This window comes from Accipiter gentilis, chromosome 12, assembly GCF_929443795.1.
Source record: "Accipiter gentilis chromosome 12, bAccGen1.1, whole genome shotgun sequence".
NCBI classification, from domain to species: Eukaryota; Metazoa; Chordata; class Aves; order Accipitriformes; family Accipitridae; genus Astur; species Astur gentilis.
The window spans coordinates 3,087,275-3,107,398 of NC_064891.1; the positions used below are offsets into that span (position 1 = coordinate 3,087,275).

The 20,124-nt window shown below is 40.8% G+C and overlaps 1 protein-coding gene across 7 annotated transcripts in view; it reads right to left on the reverse strand.

Annotated features, from left to right (window-relative positions):
* Window positions 1–20,124, reverse strand: part of FAM13A (family with sequence similarity 13 member A) — a 167,474-nt gene that overhangs the window by 110,237 nt on the left and 37,113 nt on the right. For all 7 annotated transcript variants that reach the window (XM_049815117.1, XM_049815119.1, XM_049815122.1 and 4 more), the window contains exons 3-4: window positions 18,643–18,852; window positions 9,217–9,397 (exon numbers count right to left, since the gene is read on the reverse strand). In XM_049815117.1, coding sequence (XP_049671074.1) covers window positions 9,217–9,397; window positions 18,643–18,852 — 391 coding nt within the window. The remainder of the gene's footprint in view (window positions 1–9,216; window positions 9,398–18,642; window positions 18,853–20,124) is intronic.

Below are 20,124 nucleotides of genomic sequence, written 5' to 3' on the forward strand. Positions count from 1 at the left end.
GTAGGGGTTGCATGCTACTGATCCTTCTCAATATTTTACTCTCTGCAGTATATCTACATATCAACAGGGAGAGGATCCCACTGCAGCAGAACACATCTTTGTAAACTCCAGAAGAGAATCTTTACTGCTGTCATTTCCACATTCAACACATGCTAGAGTCGCAGGACCTGAAGTTTAAAGGAATTGGATTATTTTATACTGCAGAACATTGCCAACTGTAAAATGGGTCAGTTTCAGCTGATTCATTTCATTAGTGTGGAACCTGGTTTCAGACTAAATAAAGAAAAAATGGGACTTCTATTGATGGATGTGCATGTATGCTTGGGCCAATTCACTTTAAAGAATGTCACATATTCACTAAAAGATAGTAACTAGCCTGAATAAAAGAAAGTTTATGTATGCAATAGGCCCATGCAACCATCCCGATTTAAGGAAACCCCTCTTCCCATGCTAAATGATGTGCTCCAGAGTTGGGATGGTGCAGAGCTTGCTTGATAATGCAGGCAAATCCTGACTGTTACCTTCCTGATGTGTTTCTCCAAAACAGGGTACCACTTAAATAAGCCTGGCACCCCTATGAACCTCATTCCTAGGAAATGGACTGAAAATATACTAGAGCAATTTCAAGTCAAAATAAAGACTCCAGATAGCTTCAATGAGTTTTAAAGCAGAACCTTCACCTAAACTACATCTGCTGGAAACTACAGTCAATATCCCCCTACCGGCAACAGCTAACACCAAAAAACTCTTCCTGGTTGAAAAACAGTCCAGGCCATAAAGTTTCCACAAAGCACACAAACAATATTTAATTTCTGCACAATTCCATAGCTTTTTTGCCCTCCCTTCCCCACATTCCTTTGTCAGTTAGATTTTATTAAATCAAATCTCTGAAAAGTCCAACATCTCACTCTGAACAATTCTATATGTGTATGGTGAGATGCATATGCAGAACACAAGGCTAAAGCTCATGGCTTTGGTCTTTTTTATCACCCCTCTCTGAATGTAACCAAGCAATAACTGTTTTATTTTAATGGCAGTGTAACATACTTTATCCATTGCCATCTCTCTGCCACTTAAACAGGCATATTTTATCAAGTTTGTCTCTTTTTTTTTTTTTTTTTTTTTCCCTTTAATTGCTGTTATTACACCTTCATGATGGCAAGGACTATTATACTCTTTGAGCTATCCATGGTGACCTTTTCCTTGCAATACATCTTCAGCTCAGCATATAAATTTAGATTATGAACACGCACTACCCTGCATATTTATACAAGTTAAAACCCATCTGTTCCCACACTGCACGATCAACCAGCCTGACTAGACTTTTCTGAAAATGTGTGTAAAAAACAAAAAGAGTATCTTACTTGAGCTTTTCTTTGTCTGAAAAGTCATGGTATCTACAAATTTCACTTCAACTCACTAGAAAAAAACCAGTCCTATGAGAAAGTATTCTCTCACACTACCACTTTCATGATCCACACCCTACTCCTTGGAAATTTTTCATATTCTTTTGTGAAGACCTTGTTAAAACATTACAGTAAAACTGTGTTCATAGTCATGGTTCCTTTACATCTAATTTGCATGTTAATTAGGCATTATAACTCTGTCGCTTTTAGAGTTAGATGCACACCTTACTCCAGTTACAAAATCCTCAACAGCAGGACTTGATCCCCTTATAGCCACGTATGTACCAACTGCTTCAGTAGCAGCACCAGAAACAGCAGCAGAACATCAGCTTCACTACCAGAAACACATTTTCTAGAAGGGAGGCATAAACCTGTAATTTCTGTGGTAATTTCTAGAAGAAAAAATGTTGATGAGTTCAGGTCTATCTTAAGAGATTTGAGCTGGAAAACTCCCACTGAGTTCTCACAGCAGCTTGCAAAGTCATGAACAGATATATCGCATAGGCAGTGACAGAAGCAAATTCTCTAGCATGTCCCCCCTTAGATTCCTCAGACAACCTGCCCTTCCCAGAAAGATGCTCAGAGTCATCTGAGCACGAAGTGCAGTGGCTCCACATTAAGTATTTGGGAAAAATGTGCTTTGTCTCAACAAGGTACCAGCATTAACAGCATCTGACTCAGTCAAGCAGGGCTGAGGGCAAAGGTGCATTAGTACCACAAGTTTTACAGGATATTACAGATTGAAATTATTGGTGAAGCCACTTTAAAACAGAAAAAGCAGTAGTTCTCAAAGTTAAAACATTACTTGGGAATAGAATCAAGTTGTTAGCCCTTCATTTCAAAATATGACACCCAGCAGTATTTCACGCTTCTGCACAATGTCCTACCAGCATGCCTGGCCCCTGGCCCACCCACCGCAGCTCCATGCCAGTCATATCCATGTAGTCCCATGCTCACTTGTTCTTTGGGTTCTTCCAGACCACTTTAAGCCAACAGTGTGTCTCCTTCCATGGATGCTCAAGAAAGCTAGTCTCAAACAAGTTAAACCACATCAAAGCCCTGTGTCACAACTCTTATTCAGACCTAAAGTGACCTGAGGTCAGATTAACTCATGGTGAAAGAATTACATTTCATGCGTTAGTTAAATGAATTTACCTCAGGGTCCCTGTAAACAAGCTGTAACAGGCTAAACACAGAATGGACTTATGAGGCAGCGAATCTCCAGACTCTACTGTGGTGCAGTAACACATCCAAACTTGACTGCATCCGGCACAAGACAGGCATCACTACAAGGTTCTGTCACCATCCACCACACCTGAGAAACTTGCTTCAAGTGGAAACGAGGGCCAGGAGGACTTGAGATGTAGTCATCTGCCTCCAATGAGCTGGACTGAGATCACTGAACTCATTTCCCCAAGCAACAACTGCTGACAGCTCCCTGTCACAACTGAGAACCAGCGATTTCCACGTGAAACAGTGTGTCTCACTGCAAATTCCCAAGGGTGTTCGACCCCACCCTGTCTGAGACGAAGAATGCACATTAACATTTCCTTAAGTGGCTTTGCAGAAGTAGCTTACATGGAATGACAGCACCATAATCATAATTTACAAACCACTGAGGGCTACATGCTCTGCAGACTGCTACTTTTGCTGTACGTACAGTACCTTTTGTAGGGGAGCACCACAAAGCCACCTTACCATTCTCCTAGGGGATCCCCCAAAAAATGAAGGGACTCAGAGGACTGGGAACACTACATGGGTTTTTTGTTTCTGCAGCCCTCACAAAACATTTTCACTAGTACCTCAGATGCCCATGAGCCCCTCAACAAGCACAAATGAAGATTTTGGAGCACAGCTGGAGTAATCTTAAGAGGGTACAACTTCAGGCCATCTGCTCTGTCCCTCTAGACAGACGTTACTGTGCCTATGTGACCTCATGGCCACAATGCAGTCCTGTACTTCAGCTGATGAAAGCTATTTGTCTTAACACACTGGACCACAAACTAGTGCAGCTGACAACAGGCAAACATTCGTGTCTGCAGACTCTGCTGCAAGATCAGAAGCTAACAGGTAGCTAAACATACAGCAACACTACGTTAGGGCAGGTGTTCACCTTGGTGTATGTGACTCATTTACATGCTCTGCATCATTTACAGACTTATGTCTCACCAGTTTGGACCAAATGCAATGACATATATCACTACTGAGATTTTACAGAAGTGTCGTCGCTTCTGAGGCACAGGAGAATTCCATGAGGTATCTAACTGCCTACCTTTTAAAATTTGGTCCAGATTATTTTCTGTAACATCAGATTTAGGAGCCTAAATCAACTTGGTAATTCCATCTGTCTACATTACTTGCACTACATGCTTAATGCAAAATGCAGCTAATGCAGGTAATGCAAAGCAGTTAAGACTATGCTCCTACAAAGTCTTTACTGACTGGCTTCATTTATATGCAAAATCTTTTGCTCCAGCAAAAGCTCCATTTTTCATCAGGAAATTGCAGCAATAGTAGGCATCTTTGAAAGTGCGACCTACACAAAATGGGGCAAAGGGCAGTCCATAGCCTAACACCCACTCACAAAGTACATTGTTTATCTCCAAACATATTTAAACAGAGGCTCCTCAAAAATGCTCCCTGTGATTGTATTTGAGCTGTATTGTTGAGCTCAAACACCATTTTGCTTTGCACATATTCGGAAAAAGTTCTTCACTAAGAGGGTGGCCGAGCACTGGAACAAGGTCCCCAGGGAAGTGGTCATGGCCCCAAGGCTGTTGGTGTTCAAGCAGCATTTGGACAACATTCTTAGACACATGGCTTAACTTTTAGGTTGCCCTGTGTCCAGACAGGAGTTGAGCTTTGCGGGCCCCTTCCAACTCATGACATTCTATGATGGTAGGTTTTCCTGTGAAACTGATCTGCCACATCAATTCTGTGTGTACGCTTTCTTGCCAATCCTCAATCAAGATCAGAAGAACGAATATTTTCAACCCAGAGCAGTAAATTATTTTCATGGAGTTTTTCCAACCAAACCCCAAAACAAAATACAAACAAAAAACCCACCAAGCAACCCAAAACACAGAGCATTTCCTATTGAAATAATCACTATTTCATTCAAGAGATTAAATTGGAAATATTATAACACCTGACACTCAATGCATCATAAAAGAGAAACTTTCTCAACTGAAAATTTAAGGGGTGGGTGTTCACTAGGAGAACGGAAGACTTGAGATGGAATTCGGCCAGAACACCCCTCCACTTATGAAGAGAGCAATCCATCCATAGCAATCTTCAGTTTATTTTACATATAGGCCATTCAATGGACTCCAGATGACAAAGCTGAGTACACAACAGAAAATAAACAGGACAAGAAAACATTAAAATATATCACAGAAAGGCTCAGCAATATAGTCCCTTATGGACTTCCTAAAGAGGAGGCAAGCACTCACGAGTATTTAATACGATTAGAGATGAGAACATTTATGGCCTTCTTATATTACACTTCATGCTTTAAACTTGCATCATAGGGTGAAGCATACTGAATTCTTATGAAAAACAACTCCTTTACCCTGCTGGCAAATGCAGCATTTAGAATTTATACAAACCTTGTCAGAAAGGTTATACTGCATGCTCCGATTTGCAATACTGAATGTTAGAACAACAATTTTCAGTACTCACTTTGACCCCAATCCTGGAAGCACATTTGGTTTTAAGACTGATGCAGGTTTGGGACTGCACTGCCTGAAAACAAAGTCCATTCACATGACGTTTCAAAGGCCAGTATTACTCACTGAGGAATTCTAGTTCAGCCCCTCTGCTTTCACTTCAGCTTCATACACCCAATCTGTGTAGGTTCCAAGGCTGCTAGAAACCAAGCTAAGACATTCATGCAGAACTTTAGATCAGATTTTAATTCTTACGAATTCAACAACACATTGGAAATATTTCTGAGTCTCTGAAATATGTACAGCTACCCTACAGACAATCTACATTTTCTCCATACCTAAAGACTATCTACCTTTTCTCCATATCTAATGCTTTCTTGTACAACCCTTCAGGTAACTTGCATTACGTAGTCATCATACAGAAATAACTTCACCTAACTCTAGCATTTTAACTGGATACTTGCATTTGCCAGACACTTTGGGGGCATCGAGCAATCCCTCACAACATGCTTCATCTCTGCTGGAATGAAACACAGGTTAGTGAGGGCTTGAATGATGGAGACCACACAGATCATTCTTTGAGAACAAGCTGCAAAAAGGGGTGCAAATGGATCCTCTGCTTACTCTGTAACTGGTAGACGTCATGTCTCTTATCATCCCAACTGAAGGACAGGGTGAGTGCAGCAGCCCCTCTGATACCCAGGTCCAAAAGAGCAGAGAGGAGGAGAGAAAACCTAGCTAGTCCTCTCCTTCCTCTTCAGCACAAGCTGTGAGAGCAGAACAGAGACACACAGCAGGCCATAACTAAGGCTACAGCTCTACAGGAGCTGAAATTCAGGTCAATGGACAATAACTTCCTCCAAAAGTAACCACACTGCAAGTGTTAATACTCCACACAGATTAGCCCAGTGACAGAAGAGACAACTATTTATGTTCCTATACGTTCATGCTTGTTGTTCCTCAAAGGCTGTATTTCTCTGTATACTTGACCTTTGGCTTCCATCACAATAAATCTGAACAACCCAAGTTGAAAGAAAACAGTGCACTAAATCTCAAACCATCACATTTTTCTTTTTTGAGCTGTTTGACCTTGCCCTTTACATTTTCCTATATGTTACATCACACTTCATTACAAGGAATGCAAATAGCCATTTTCTCCCCTCTTCTATTCATTAGAAATACAGAAAGCACAAGATAACCTTTCATTAGAAAAACACCAGTGCAGTTTGTCAAACAGCAAGTAAGGAAGCAGGGGAAGTGGTGGATAAGATAAAAGTAATAAGGGTTCAAAGTTTAGGAGATGAGATAAATTACAGAGAACGTGACTTAGAAAAATAGGATGAGATTGAGAGAATTAAAATTAAGTCTAAATGTCTGGAAAGTGGCCCAACAGTGAGATTTATTCAATTGTTAAATAGCTTCAGTTATGGAGTAGGAGATAATATGTTTGAATAGCTAAAACGTCACTAAAAATACCTTGTGGAAAGTAATCCTTCACTATCAGCAGATGGGCTTTATCTTCTCTGACACTGTGCATTAACTACACAGACTCCGACGTTGATTTTAGACACGAGTGTGAATTTCTGACAGAAAAGTCTCAGATCTTCTTGCTTCAGCAGTGTAATTGCTGACAAGCTGGATGCTAAGCCTTCTTTCCATGTCCCAGAGAAACACCCCATACACAACAGAGAGCGGAGTGTTTGCTTCAACCACCTGCTGATAATTACTGCAGCTAGTCTCTCTAGGGGCTGCCTGTAGCAGATAATAAGACAGGCCTTGCCAAGCAGGCTTCAGACAGCCTTCTCCAGAGCTCTGAATTGCGTTCTGAGAATCTCTGGCTGCTTGGCCAACCACCTGGCTAAGCCCAATGCCTTAAGTTCAGTGCTGCAAGTTCTTTCCTCCTCCTATCAAATCTTTGTTGATACAGATGGTCACAGTTTCAGCAATTTAAGACTGCATCCATTAACACATCAGAAAAGGGTATTTGAACTGTTGCTCACAATCTTTGTGTCTGGACCACAATCCTGAACTACCTTGAAAAGATCAAGATCTGATGAAATACATGGCTGAAACCAGATGGTGAAACTTAGTTTAAATAAAAATCTACATCCATAATTCTGACGTATTTGGGTCTTCTAAAAAATGCATTAGTGATTTGTTAAGTGTCGAGCCTTGCTTTCACAGCCTCTTTTGCTACATGAGCATTTATTTCAATGTGTGTCACAACTGCAGGGCTGGCTGCATTCATATACAGCCACAAGAGCCCTTGTGTTTTCACCTCCAGTGAACTCTGCATTTCTCAGTCTTCTGCAGTGGAATGATGTGATTCCACCCCTCTTACGCACAGGCCCTGTAGCTTACAAAAACTGTTACGTCTTTTTTACACCATCTTAGGAGTAGAGATCAGTTGAGGCAACAACTATGCAGCTTTTAAAAAGTATGCTTTGGTTTAACTTAGGAATGCCAGTTGCAATTCCAAACTGCAACTCTGCATTCTACACCAAAAAGTATGCAGAGTTAATTTTTAAAATTTCCTGAATGAAGTGATGAGTAAACTAAAAATTATTCTAATAGACACTTGGGAGTTTGAGTCATAGAGATTTAGCTGTTGCACTCAGATTCTTCTAATTTATTTTGTTTGTTCTTAACTCTACTAATACATTTAGAAATTTCCAAACTGCCCATACAAATGTAATCTTTAAAAATTGTTTTGCTTTTCCTTGTCAGAAATTTGCAGTATTGTGCTTCCATTAACTCTTACATACATGTGTTCCTGTGCATACTACTGTCTTTAGAGTTTTCTTTCTTTTGGAGAAGACAATTCTTTTCAAAATATGCTTTATGTTCTCATACTAACACAGCAAATGGCTTGAATCCTGACATATTCACCTTCATCATCCATGAGCAACATCCTAAGATGAAACAGCAGTGTAGTTACAAAGACAAGCTTTGGTTTAAACGTCTCATCTCTGCATGTTCTCTCTCTAATCAATGGAAAAAGGTATGCACCTTTAAAAAGGTAACAGGCAGCATCTAGCCTAAAAATGTGGAACTGGCTCAATACATTACAAGGAACCTAATTTCTGTTTTCTCTCTTTAAAGAAGTTTACTTCTTTCCACTGGCTACAGAGGAAGCCTAGGGAGATAGTCTCATTAGGCAATTAATCTAATCAAAGTCTCATTAGGCAACTCAGTATTATTCCAGGGCAAAATTTGACAAAGATCAATACAAATCTGACATTCGCTACAAGAAACTCGCTTGTCTCTTTTTGCTGATAGCACGTATCTTTCAAGACTGATGACTGAACTGAACTCCCTACGTGTCTCCCATGTGTTAGATCTTGGATGCATCGTGGGTGTATTGCAGACAAGATCGAGGTGAAGATGCTAACAGTACACTGCATCACAGTGACTCAACAGAAATATTCTCACTCAAGTGTGCTCTTGCACCTGTAAAGAACTGCTCTTGCTACTGCTGCAAGCTCCACTAGCATGTACAACGTGTTGTCTTCACCACAAGCACCAAGGGACTGGGCCCAAGGAAAGAAACTAGTAAAACTAGTGAGTCCAGTAAGAAGTCTCAAGAGACCAGTGGAACCCCATAACCTCCAGAGCAGTTTCTGAATATACTAGAAGGATAAAGAGCCCAGAATCATCAGCATCTTGAGGACAGAACCAGACCACAAGGCCAAATCTGCAGAGAGTACGCAGTATCCATCTCTAGAAATTATAAAGCACTGCAGTGCTGCATAAGAGTCCTTTTCCCCCAGGTATCCTTTCTCAAAGCCTTCTGCAGAGAAGCATCCATATTATCTGATGGCAAAAGAAGAGAGCTGTACAAGCACAAGTCTCCTTGCACTTACACAGTCTGAAGGCCTTTCATTGTTATACTCCTGCTCTGCTGTTGACATAGCAATAGAAAACTGACCAAATGTTTAGCAAAATAGCAAGAGGCAATGGGAGTGCAACTCAACTCCCATTCAGCTCAAATAATAGCTTTAGCACTAAAATTTACCACAAAGCCCTAATCATTGCCTCTGTTTGATCACCCTGACAAATTACAGTTCTGAACTACATTTCTGGTCATCTGCTCCATTACACTCTCTATCAACATATGGTGAAAAGTGAAAATCCCAACTTACTGAAAGCAGTTTGGTCCAAATACAGTGGCAAGATTACAAAGGTTCATCCTGTTCTCTACATGATGTTCAGCAACCTTTATCAGGAACTGGCACAGATACTTCAGCAGGCAGTAATGAGCATCAGGCAGTTCTTTAAGGAGTTCTTTCAAGTTACTTTCCTTCTGCATGTCATTTCTAGTGTCTAGGAAAAACAAGAAGAAAAAACATATATACGGTTTTCTACATTGCTGCCAATTTACTTACATGGGTGAGCAAGCAGTGGGATCTAAAATTTAGTCTTATTTCTGTTTAGAGCCACAGAACCTTCCAAACCCCCCAGTTTTCCTCAGGGAACCTGCACCTTTCTCCTGAGGCTCACCTTGGCCACTACTGGCACTGTTTCATGCTCACCTTTATGTTGTAACTGTTTTCCTGAACAGAATCAGCAGTGGTCATAGCTAACAGCACTGGAGCATGTTCCCACTCAGTACATAGCTATATCTGCTTTAACTCCAGCTCTACCAGATCTCCTGTTTCCACGCTTCTGGATGTTATCTCTGCTTCTCAAACCCCACCTCATACTCTGTTTTAGTTTCCCCTCCCATGAAAACCTTCAAAAAGAAGAAAGCAAGAACAGTAAAACAAGGAAGTCTCCTAAAATGCAGGTGTTATTCTAACAACAGTACTACAGTACTTCCTGTGAGTACATTTTACGCAATGCTCAATTTTGTGACTTTTGTCAGAGTCACAACTCTGTACTAAGTCTTAGGTGAGGAGTCCTGCTTACAGAGAAAAGGCTGTTCAGGGCAGTGTTAAGACTCCATAATGAGCCCAAACTTGGCCTAATGTTAGAGAATAGCCTGGTTATACTGTACAATCTTCTAGAATTTAAGTATGAATAAAAGTTTCCCATACTGAACTGAATAATATCAAAAGTATGACTAAGGTCAGTTTTCTTTCATGCAGGTCTTTCTTGGGTTTTGTTTGTTTTCTTTTTTTTTAAAGCAAAAACTCCATGAACTTCACAGATGCTGTGTTTATACAGACCCAGGCAGTGAACACAAGCTTGGCCTCACAAACAGCTTCTACTTAATTGTGTTCTGCTTCTGGAATTGAACTCAAAATCTGCAAAATTCTTTGCTCCCCTCCACCACCCCAGAAACGCTTTCCAAAAAGTAATTTGTACCCACCAAAATCTTGGGTTTATATATTAATAAAAGCAAAATTTTGAGAACAATTCAGTATTTGCTTCCCTTTATGTCAAAACAGGATGCCTTAATGCTTGGAAATACTAATTTCTACTCTCCATCAAAATGAAATTTCACTGAACTCTCACATATGCTGAGTTCTTGGGGTTTTGTGCAAGAACATTTTCAAACAGAAGACCTCAGGCTCTAAAGGTTTTCTTCACCGATCTAATTATAAGCAGTGTCCATTAACATGAGGGCAGCTGTGCACTTCTAGTACTTTTTTTCTTTATCATCCTTATAGGTCGATGGTGTTAATGCTGTAAGACTGTTGTTGTGTAATTGATTTTTCCTCAGAGATGTACTTAAAGGTTTAAAAACAGTTCTAGTGGTTGGAAGGATGTCTTTATTCCACAAAGCCAAAGTGAGCTCACACTAAATGCCAACCCTCTGTGTTCTCTGTAACAGATTGCCTCATCCCAAAGTAGCTGCTGGCTTACCATTGGAATACAGACATCCTCCCCATGCTTAGGGTAACTAGGTGTTTTTTCATTCAGAGAATGTTATGATCCTTAGCAAGGAGATGCACCCAGCCTTCAATCAAAACCAAACCTTGCTCAGGAGGAAAAACAAAAAGAGAGAGACAAACAAAAAAAAGAGGGGGGAAAAGAGAAAAGCTTTGACCACAGTGTAAGGTATGTACAAATGCTTCAGAAGTTTCATCTTCATTTTTTCTTTTCATTTCCCAGAAATATTCCAGGGCTGGACTGCACAGTATTCCAGGGGTAGAGTGCTTTGAAAAGTGGTTAGCTGTGTAAATTAGCAGTCTGTATAAAAATATCTGAAAGTGACAACCATTAAGTCACAATATGATTTCTGTTTTATAACCAGACATTTTTGTGGCTAATAAACAGGATTTATCCTGCATGTAGTTTGGGAAACAAATGAGTTTTGTATGTACGTACTTGCCACTTCATACAGTTGAACTTGCGCAATTTCATCTGCTTCCAAGCTTAGGTTTCCTGCCTTACATGACGTGCATAATACAGTACGTGGCAATAGAAACCTTTTAAAGTTTTATATGCAAGAAGAATTCATTTTTATGTATCTGTTTTGGCACCACAGACTGAATATGAATTCTTTCACAACAGCAGGCCAAAGTTTAAAATGCCAGTTAAATTACAGGACCAAACATTTCAACCAACTCGTTAACTACATCCTTTTCTTCTGCAGCTAAGAAATTAGCTCCTTCAGAAAAGTCAAATATCAAATATGCATGAAGCAGATGAGCAAAAATATTACTTGCTTATTTATCGCAAGTATTTCTTTCAAAATTTTTTTAGAGCTATACAGAATAAAAACAATCCTGACTTTACTACTATGAATCAGCTTGGTAACAGTAAGAAATCTGATTTATTATTTTTATTTCTGCAGCAAAATTTCAGGATGCTTCTGAAGTCTGTATTAAATGGAGTAACAATAAAGAATTTAATTGGGTTTGTATTTGCACTGATCAAAGTGAACTGGACAGTCTCTGACTTGATTACTAATTATCTTTTCATGAAGCTTAAGGAAAAACAAAACACAACTAATTTCCACATAGCCAGAACATTACAATTCACCTCCTGACATACTTCCCTTTTGATAACAAAACAACTAGCACATAGTGTTTTCTACTATAAATTTCTTGCAGTTATGATAAGGAAAGCCAAAGCCATCTCGTAGAAAAAACACATCTCTTCCACCACCATCACTCCACCACCTACTTAGGGAATGACCTTGAGAACTAACTGCCTCTCTGAGCCTCCCACTGGGGCTTTAGATTGACAGGTAGTTTTCCATTTACTGAAGGATTTTCCATCCCTTCCAAACTATAAAGATGCTAATAACCTCCACAAAATATTCTGAAACACAGGTTTGCACTCTGACAACAAACAGAACTATTGGCCTCATGGCATCAGTTGTATTTGGTGGGTAGGATGTCCCTGTTCATTAACCATGATATATTACATGGTGTGGATCAATATCAGAGATGTTTATCGCTGGGCACAGCCAAACCTTTCATTTCTGTACTTTCAAGAACAGAGGCAGATATCAGATCATAAGATCTTGAGAAATTACCCTAATTGAAGGGCACAGAGACACTGAACAACATGAGGCAGCAAAACCCATTTACTGAGCCATGAAATTCCTTATCCTTGTGAAACAGGAGAAAGAAAATATGGCTTTCCTCCCTCAACTTCTTTTCCAGTGAAAAACCAAGGGAAGGAACTCAAGCCCTTCTCCCAATACAATCCAAAAAATCAAAACTAGCTTGTTAATTCTCCTGCTGCTGACATTTATTTAATGGATTTCAGCTTTATTTTTAAAAAGTACTATTACAATTAATGGTGAATTTAGAAACTGACATGCATACACAGTATTCCATGCACTTTGTACATTTTTCAGGACAAGTGTACCTCTGCTATCCATGACCGCATTACTTCAAGTAAAACGGCTTTTCAACTAGAGAGCAAAAATAGTCTTGAGTCACAACAACCAATTGCTTGGAGCGTTCCTCCTCCTTTTGTCCACCTGCTACACAATTTTTCAATTTGCTTCAAAGTCAATCACTAAGGTTTACTCAGCTGGTACTGACCATCAGAGAAAACATTAGAGCACCAGAGCTGTTTATGCTACCATGCAGACAAGCATCAAGTGTACCAAAGCCCTAAACTTATGTACATGACTAATTTTGTGAAGTACAAGCTGTCCTGCGGAAGTCAAGACGACCAAGTGCGGTCTTTTTTATTCGGTCAGATTAAAGAGGGTGGCACAAAGCTAAGCAAATGCTTCGGTCTCTGCAGCACCCTGAGATGAGACAAACGAGCTTGTCATTAACATGAACAGCAGAGTGCCAGATTTTCAAAGGCAATTCAGGAACCTGTATTCAAGCGCTATTTCCAGATATGTCCAGCTACCAACACACTTGTGGTTTTCAAGCACAGCACATGAATATCTTTTGAAAATTTTGCCCAATGCAGCAGAGAGAAGGGGAAAGGAATAAAAGAAGAATGAAGGCTAAGGGGAAGGTGCTTTCAAGGCAGAGTCAAAGGCATTCACTTTTTTATTTCAGGAGACTGCCAGAAGCCATGTGAAGCAGACAGCACTCCAGCAGAGGTCTGTGAGAGAAGCCTAGCTAGATGAGCAGCCAGGAAGGGCTTGAAACCAGGGATGAGATGGTGGTTTCTGGGCTGAGGAAGGGAACAAAACCAGTGGCCTCAGGCCACGTCTGGGCTCAGCAGCCAGAGGACACAGAGCACAGTGTGACACAGGCAGAGGGCCAAGGAAGCCAGCAAGGGCAGTGTGGCACCTCAGAACTGAGCTAGGGACTCTCTACTGCAGGACAAGTCAAGGAGACAACTGAAAAGGACAGGCAGTCTCTCCAAAAATGTTAATTAGCTAGAAACAGGAGCCTCAACAGTGTAGGAGGCACAGACATATTTGCAAGGGTGTTTTCAGTCTCATTTAATTTCAGTATACACCCACAGATCACAAGAAGAGGGACATATTTTCCAGTGGTTCATCCTATTTCTGAACATATTGAGTTTCTCTGACACGCTACAGACACGATCTAATTCCGCAATCCATCCCTCTTCATGCACTCCTTCCCCCTGCAGAACATGCTGTCTGAACATCACTAAAGGTATGGATGCCTGTGTTATGTGTGTAATTGCTTTGTTCATGTCTCAAATGGTCTGACCCCAAACAACTCCAGCCTGGAAGCACTGAAACCGTATCAGCATAGTGCCATGCCCTAGCTAATTATCTCTGCTGTGAGGCGAGGAAGAGTCTAAAGGCTCAGTGTCATGCTACCACGTCTTGCATAGCTTTCAGCTGCCTTGCATACTACAAGCTTGGAGAGCAGACAGAAAAGCTTGCATCTGTCTGCAGCTATCAACGCACCCTAGGAAGTCAATCTTCGACACATAGGCAGCAGGTTGTACATTGCAGTACCACTGTGCCCATGGGGCTGTTGGAGGAATCAAAGCATTTCTTTCCACCTCCACAATCTATGGGAAGTGGGACTCTGGTCTCTCTCTGCCAAGAAGCAATCTGCTTCAGACAAGATCCTGCCCAGAGGAGAAAAAAATTAAATAAAAATAAAAAAAAAAAATATCACACCTTGCTGCCATCAGTAGCAGAAATGCTGGAAGTCCTTATCATAAGAAGGTTGTCATCACAATCCAACTTGAGACCCCTCGCGCTACATCATTATGGCACTTTGCAGAGCTGTATTTATGCTTCATTCCAACATATTGGGATCAGAGCACTCTCACTTCTTTTGCAGCTCTGCTGAGTGTCATCATCTGCACAAGAAATCCAGTTCCAGGAGTTCTTACTGCATAACAAACATCTTCTGCACGTGGAAACCAGAAGTTATTTCTCTAGTTTGGAACTAGTCCTGATAACATGAAAATTACAACAAAAGCAAAAAGAAAAGGTTAAAAAGATGCCACAAGAGCCTGGACAACCACGGACATCTAGTGAATCTGATTTGCTGCACTGCTGCAGTTACCATGGTTAAAGGGTCAGCTCTCATCTATCCATTTTCACACTCATTTATTCATTTTCACAGTCACTGTTCAGGTTGAAATTGGACCTCTAAAACCCCCCAACACAACCTATATTTTTGGTTCTGCTTGTTCATGTAACTCAAACAGCTGCTGGCTAGTAAGCATTCCCTAAACTGACCTGCTGATCCAGAAGGGAGCTGCTCTTTCTCCTCCACCACCTCCCATCCCTCCCCCTGAAACTAGCAGGGCTGTTGACAGGCACCAGACAAAACCTTGCCAGCCATGGCAGGTTGTGAGCAGGAGGAGGTATGTGAGCTAAAACTCACATATAGCTGCTGCCCACTGAAAAATATAAATTGTCTAGGATTGAGCATTGTCAAGAAGCCAGAGTGATCAAATAGCATTCAACTGAATTAGACCGAGTACCAAAGGAAGACAGGACCCCATGTTTCACTGTACCCCCTGCTGGAGGAGGGAATGCAACAACGACAAAAAAGAAATTCACATAAGGAAAAAGCTTTCAGTATGCTAAAAAGGAAAAGTACAATAGCAACCTGTCTTGCTGAAAGCAAGTGACCTGTGAAAGGGTATAAGAGCTGTGCATACAGTTCCTAGTATGTACAAATGTCTTAAGAGTCAGTGATATAAAAGATAAGGAATGAAAAGCCAGAAGGAATAAACAAGCTCAAGCAGGGATTGCTGTATGGGAGCTGCTGATTTCTTCCAGCTGAGGTTTCTGAAAGAAACTTACACCACTCTGTAAGCACGGCCCGTTTTGCACAGGCAGGCAGAGATCTGCTCTGCAGTGAAGCCTCAGTCACAAAAGAGATTGTGATGGACATTTTTTACCCCAGGACTCCCTGCAAGGAGCAGCCTTCATATTTGTCAGGCGCTGGCGGAGGCTGGCCAATGCAAAGATCACTATCAGTGTGTCCCTGGCCTGCACTTGCTACACACGTCTCCAATCAACATCGTTTACAGAGGGAGGCCCTCCTCAGTTCCCACTACCATTGCCCTTCTCCAAGGGCAGAGAGAGAAGATCAGGACACACTAAATGGCCTTTAGGATACGCTATGTGATGTTTTCTGGAACTGAACAGTCTTGGCATTATGCTGAATATTTATATAAACAGCAATGCGTCAGGATTTGGGGGCAGCACGCAGATCTCCATTTCACACGACATTGCACAGGCTGCAGACAGCATGCCAAACCAGCTGCGTGGACTTCCTGAACTACCAGTGGGTCAGGTTCTCTGTTTTTCGTAAAAAGGCAGATTATTTACTCTTTCGTTTGGTAGCAAAGACTATATGTGGAATTAAAAAGGGTTACAGCTACAGGTAAAATTTGTAATTTTCAGCCCAGCTATTTTTAACTAGACAAATTGCTCCTTAGCAATTTTTATAGGAAGTAAAGTAATCGTGTGTTGTTCTTAGGCCAAGATCTCAGCTGGCTTAAAAAACTGCCGATACCAATCCCTGAAAATATTCCAAAGGAACACTAACAGAATCCCCCAAAAACATTTCCGATGCAAAGCTTCAACAGGAGGGAATACAGAGGTTGTAACAGAGCTTGTAACTGCCTTCACTGTAGACATGCAGCTAAGTGGCACCAGATTCAAAGTTATTTTTTAGTAACCTGTTGGCCCAGAAACAGCTTGACCTACTTTCTTCATAGTTTACAAAAAGAACACCCATGCATGCACCCTCTTGGTACCATTTTGCAACGAATACCCTTGTACATACTTTGTTAAGTGAATAGATAACTCCTCTAATCCTGCATAGCTGGTTGATCATTTAACTGTAAACAAAGGCCCATCTACCACTTAAGCTAATCTGAACCCAATGAAAGTCATCAGTGTCTTTCATAGCAACTCATTTATGCTGCATTTTCTAAGGCATGAAAAAACCCTCAGTTTTCTTCAAACTTTAAAAAAACCTTCCGCCTGCTATAACAGCCAACCTGTCATTTTTCAGATAGGATTTTTTTTTCCTGATCAAAACTATAATGGGACTATAACTGGAGCTTATTGTGCAATACAGGCAAACTTAGCTATGAGGACACGTCACGCTTGGACTGACTTTTGCAGAACTGGGTTCATAAGTTATATCAGTAACTTTTTTTTGAAACAAGAAAGCTTGGTGGGTAAACCTGCGAAGTAAGGATATTTATCACATTTCCATAGAAAGTACTCGGGGAATTTTGCATTTCCTGTGGGAAGCAGGAATGAATGAAACTTTCCACAAACAGCACTGTTCACAAAGCACATTATTAGTTCCTGGTGCAATGCACCAATATGACCTTTGTGGGGACAGGGATGTAGAACAGCAAAGGTGTGACAAAATTTCCATTTAAACAGTGATTTATGAAAAAGAACATAATTAAATAATACAGCTCATGAGTCAGACCTAGTGAAATCTGAAAGACCCCCAGAAAAAAGGGACTTTCCAAAACAGTGGCACCTTCCTACACAACACTTCCTGAACCCTATCCTTGGGCCCCAGACAACTTTACTAAATGAGAAAGGTATTTTACATACAACATGCATACAACCTGAATACAGCTGAAATGCCTGCACTCAGGAGAAGGCACAGAGCTCTCCTCTAGTCTGTACATCCCCAAACAGGAAAGAAAGGAAAAACACAGTCATGTTCTCCGTCCTCCAGGCAACGGCTAAACTTCACCTCCACTGCAGGCAAGAAAAGCAGAAGAGAGACCCTCAAGACAAGAGTGTGAGAAATTTGCAGCGTCTTCCACTAGGCGTGCCATGTCAGAGCACACATTCCTCCTCTGCATCATGCATCGCATTTGCCCGCTTTATTGTAAAGAGCACACCTCTAGTAACATTTACCCACTCACTTTGCAGCTTCTTAGGAAGAGAGCAAGAAGAGGCATCGACTGCCTGCAGCAAGAGAAGAGAACTGCCACTGACCTACACAGTCAAGGAACAGGGCCAACCACCACCTACTCCATATAACAACAAGGACTGTCTGATACAGATTACTTAGATTGAGAAATCATTTGACAGAGAGTTGTGCAACTTTCAACTTTCTAAAGCAGAAGTGATGTTCTTTCTTATGGTTCATCCACTACTTGGAGGGGGGGCAGAGGAAGTGGGGTGGGAGTGGGGAAGAAAGAAAAAAAAAAAAGAAGTCTTCCAGGTTGTATGCTATGGCGAGGAATAAAAGGTAAAGTCTGCTGTTACTTGCAAACTGGCTCATTTTTTGTTGGGGAATCACATCACTTAGAAAGTAGGAACTTAGACAATATATGCTTTGGGCCCAATGGATATTCAATTTGATTAGCCGATGAAGTTATAACTTTTCAGAGCCCATTAGAATGAAATTGCCAGAAATCACCCTAGCAAAAGAGAAGCAAATCTGTGTCCTAAAGAGACTGCAACTATTGTCTACAAGGTTGTTAAAAAAAAAACCAGCTGATCATTTCCATTTATATTCAGCAGATATAACTGGATTAGAAAATCATAAATAGTCTAGACTTTACCAAACACATATGAAACAATTTTCTGTCTCTTCTAACAGAACTGCGCAGCTGTGAGCACTCTGGGAGCACGTGAGAGCTAAACTCAAAGGAAATGCAGAATGAAGTAGGCAAACTAAGAAACAGAGTATTGGTTATGCTCACTGCATAACCAATTATCCAGAAAGAAAGCGCATTGGAGGATGGAGATTTTACCTCTCACTTACCCTGGTAAAGCTGAATGAACCTGGGATGTAAGGCAGAGGTGATAATCCCATCTGGCAGCTCTCTCAAAAATAATTTCAACAGACTGGCTGCTGAGTACACATCACCATCTTTAACAAGTTCCACCTCTTCTCCACGCTCATATTGCAGACGCAACTGTTCTACCATTTTCATGCTGCCGTTTACCCTGAAGAGGCCTTCCTGCGTCATACCTGTAATTATATATTGCATATGAGATTGATCTGAACTAAGACATCCCACTAATATGATGAAACAGATATCCTACTGTGAATAATACACTTGCAGTAATACAATGGAGGGCAATTAATACAACATAGTTTAAAAAACCCCCACTGTTTTCTCTTCAGAAACCCCCTCTAGTCAAGTAATTGGATTATGATAATTAACACACTAGTCACACTAGTGACCAGATCTTTAGGCTTGGGATACTCTTTGAGAACCCACAAAACTCAGTGGCATTGCTGTAACCTCAAACCATGCAGAAATCGAGACAGATGCGTTTTGCATTGGTGTATTTCAACAGAAAAGGATCCAGATTCTACAAAACAGTTCTGTTGTTTCACTTTTGCAAGTAGCCTGTTACCTTAAGTGGGACTCTGCCAAATTCACACGTGACTATTTCCAGCTTCACATTTTAGTGTAACAGCTTCTTAGCTGTGAGCATCACGAAGCACAAACATCTGAGTATGTGCTGATTGCAGCACTAACTCCATAACAAGGTCTACAACTTTATGATAGCAGAAAATCTCAGTGAGCAAATGTATATTTTGGACAGCATGAAGCCCAAAGTATTTCTCAAAGAAAATGTATCAATTACTTCAGGCCAGACATCCCACACCCAGTTAAGGAGATGCAGAAAGAATTTCCATGAAGGAAGACAGATGAATCATACTGTATCAAACATCACTTTCTAGGCATATGCTGAGATTCAAAACCTTCAGTAAAGTGCCTAAAGGTGAACTCAGTAAATTAATCTTTCTCTAGAACACTTTCACCACAAAAATTCTGACTTTTCTGTGTCCATAAACCTGCTTATTCTCCTTTGGAAGCATAACACTGAAAGGATTAAAGTATATATGGTTTTCATCAGTTCAGAGTAAACATCACAAAACAGCAATCTGACAGAATGCTTCCAGTCCAAGAAATCAATACTGATGCAGCCAAATTTGCACAGAGAAATAATCTTTTATTGGACCAGAAGACAAAATGATCTGGTAAGGGAAAAAAAGAAATGGACAAGCACTCAAGCATTTTACTTGACTAATATAAGATACTGCTTACAGATCTTGTATTCCTGTATTCACAACAAAACGCGTTCTTATGTGGCATGCTGTACTGCCATCTTGGGGGCAACAGAAAACACCACATCTCAATAATGATTTTCATTTCTGCAGCACTAGGTGAGCAAAGGACACAGTCCCCACGCAGACAGAACTTCCTTTCCTCTTCCTCAAGTCATTTAT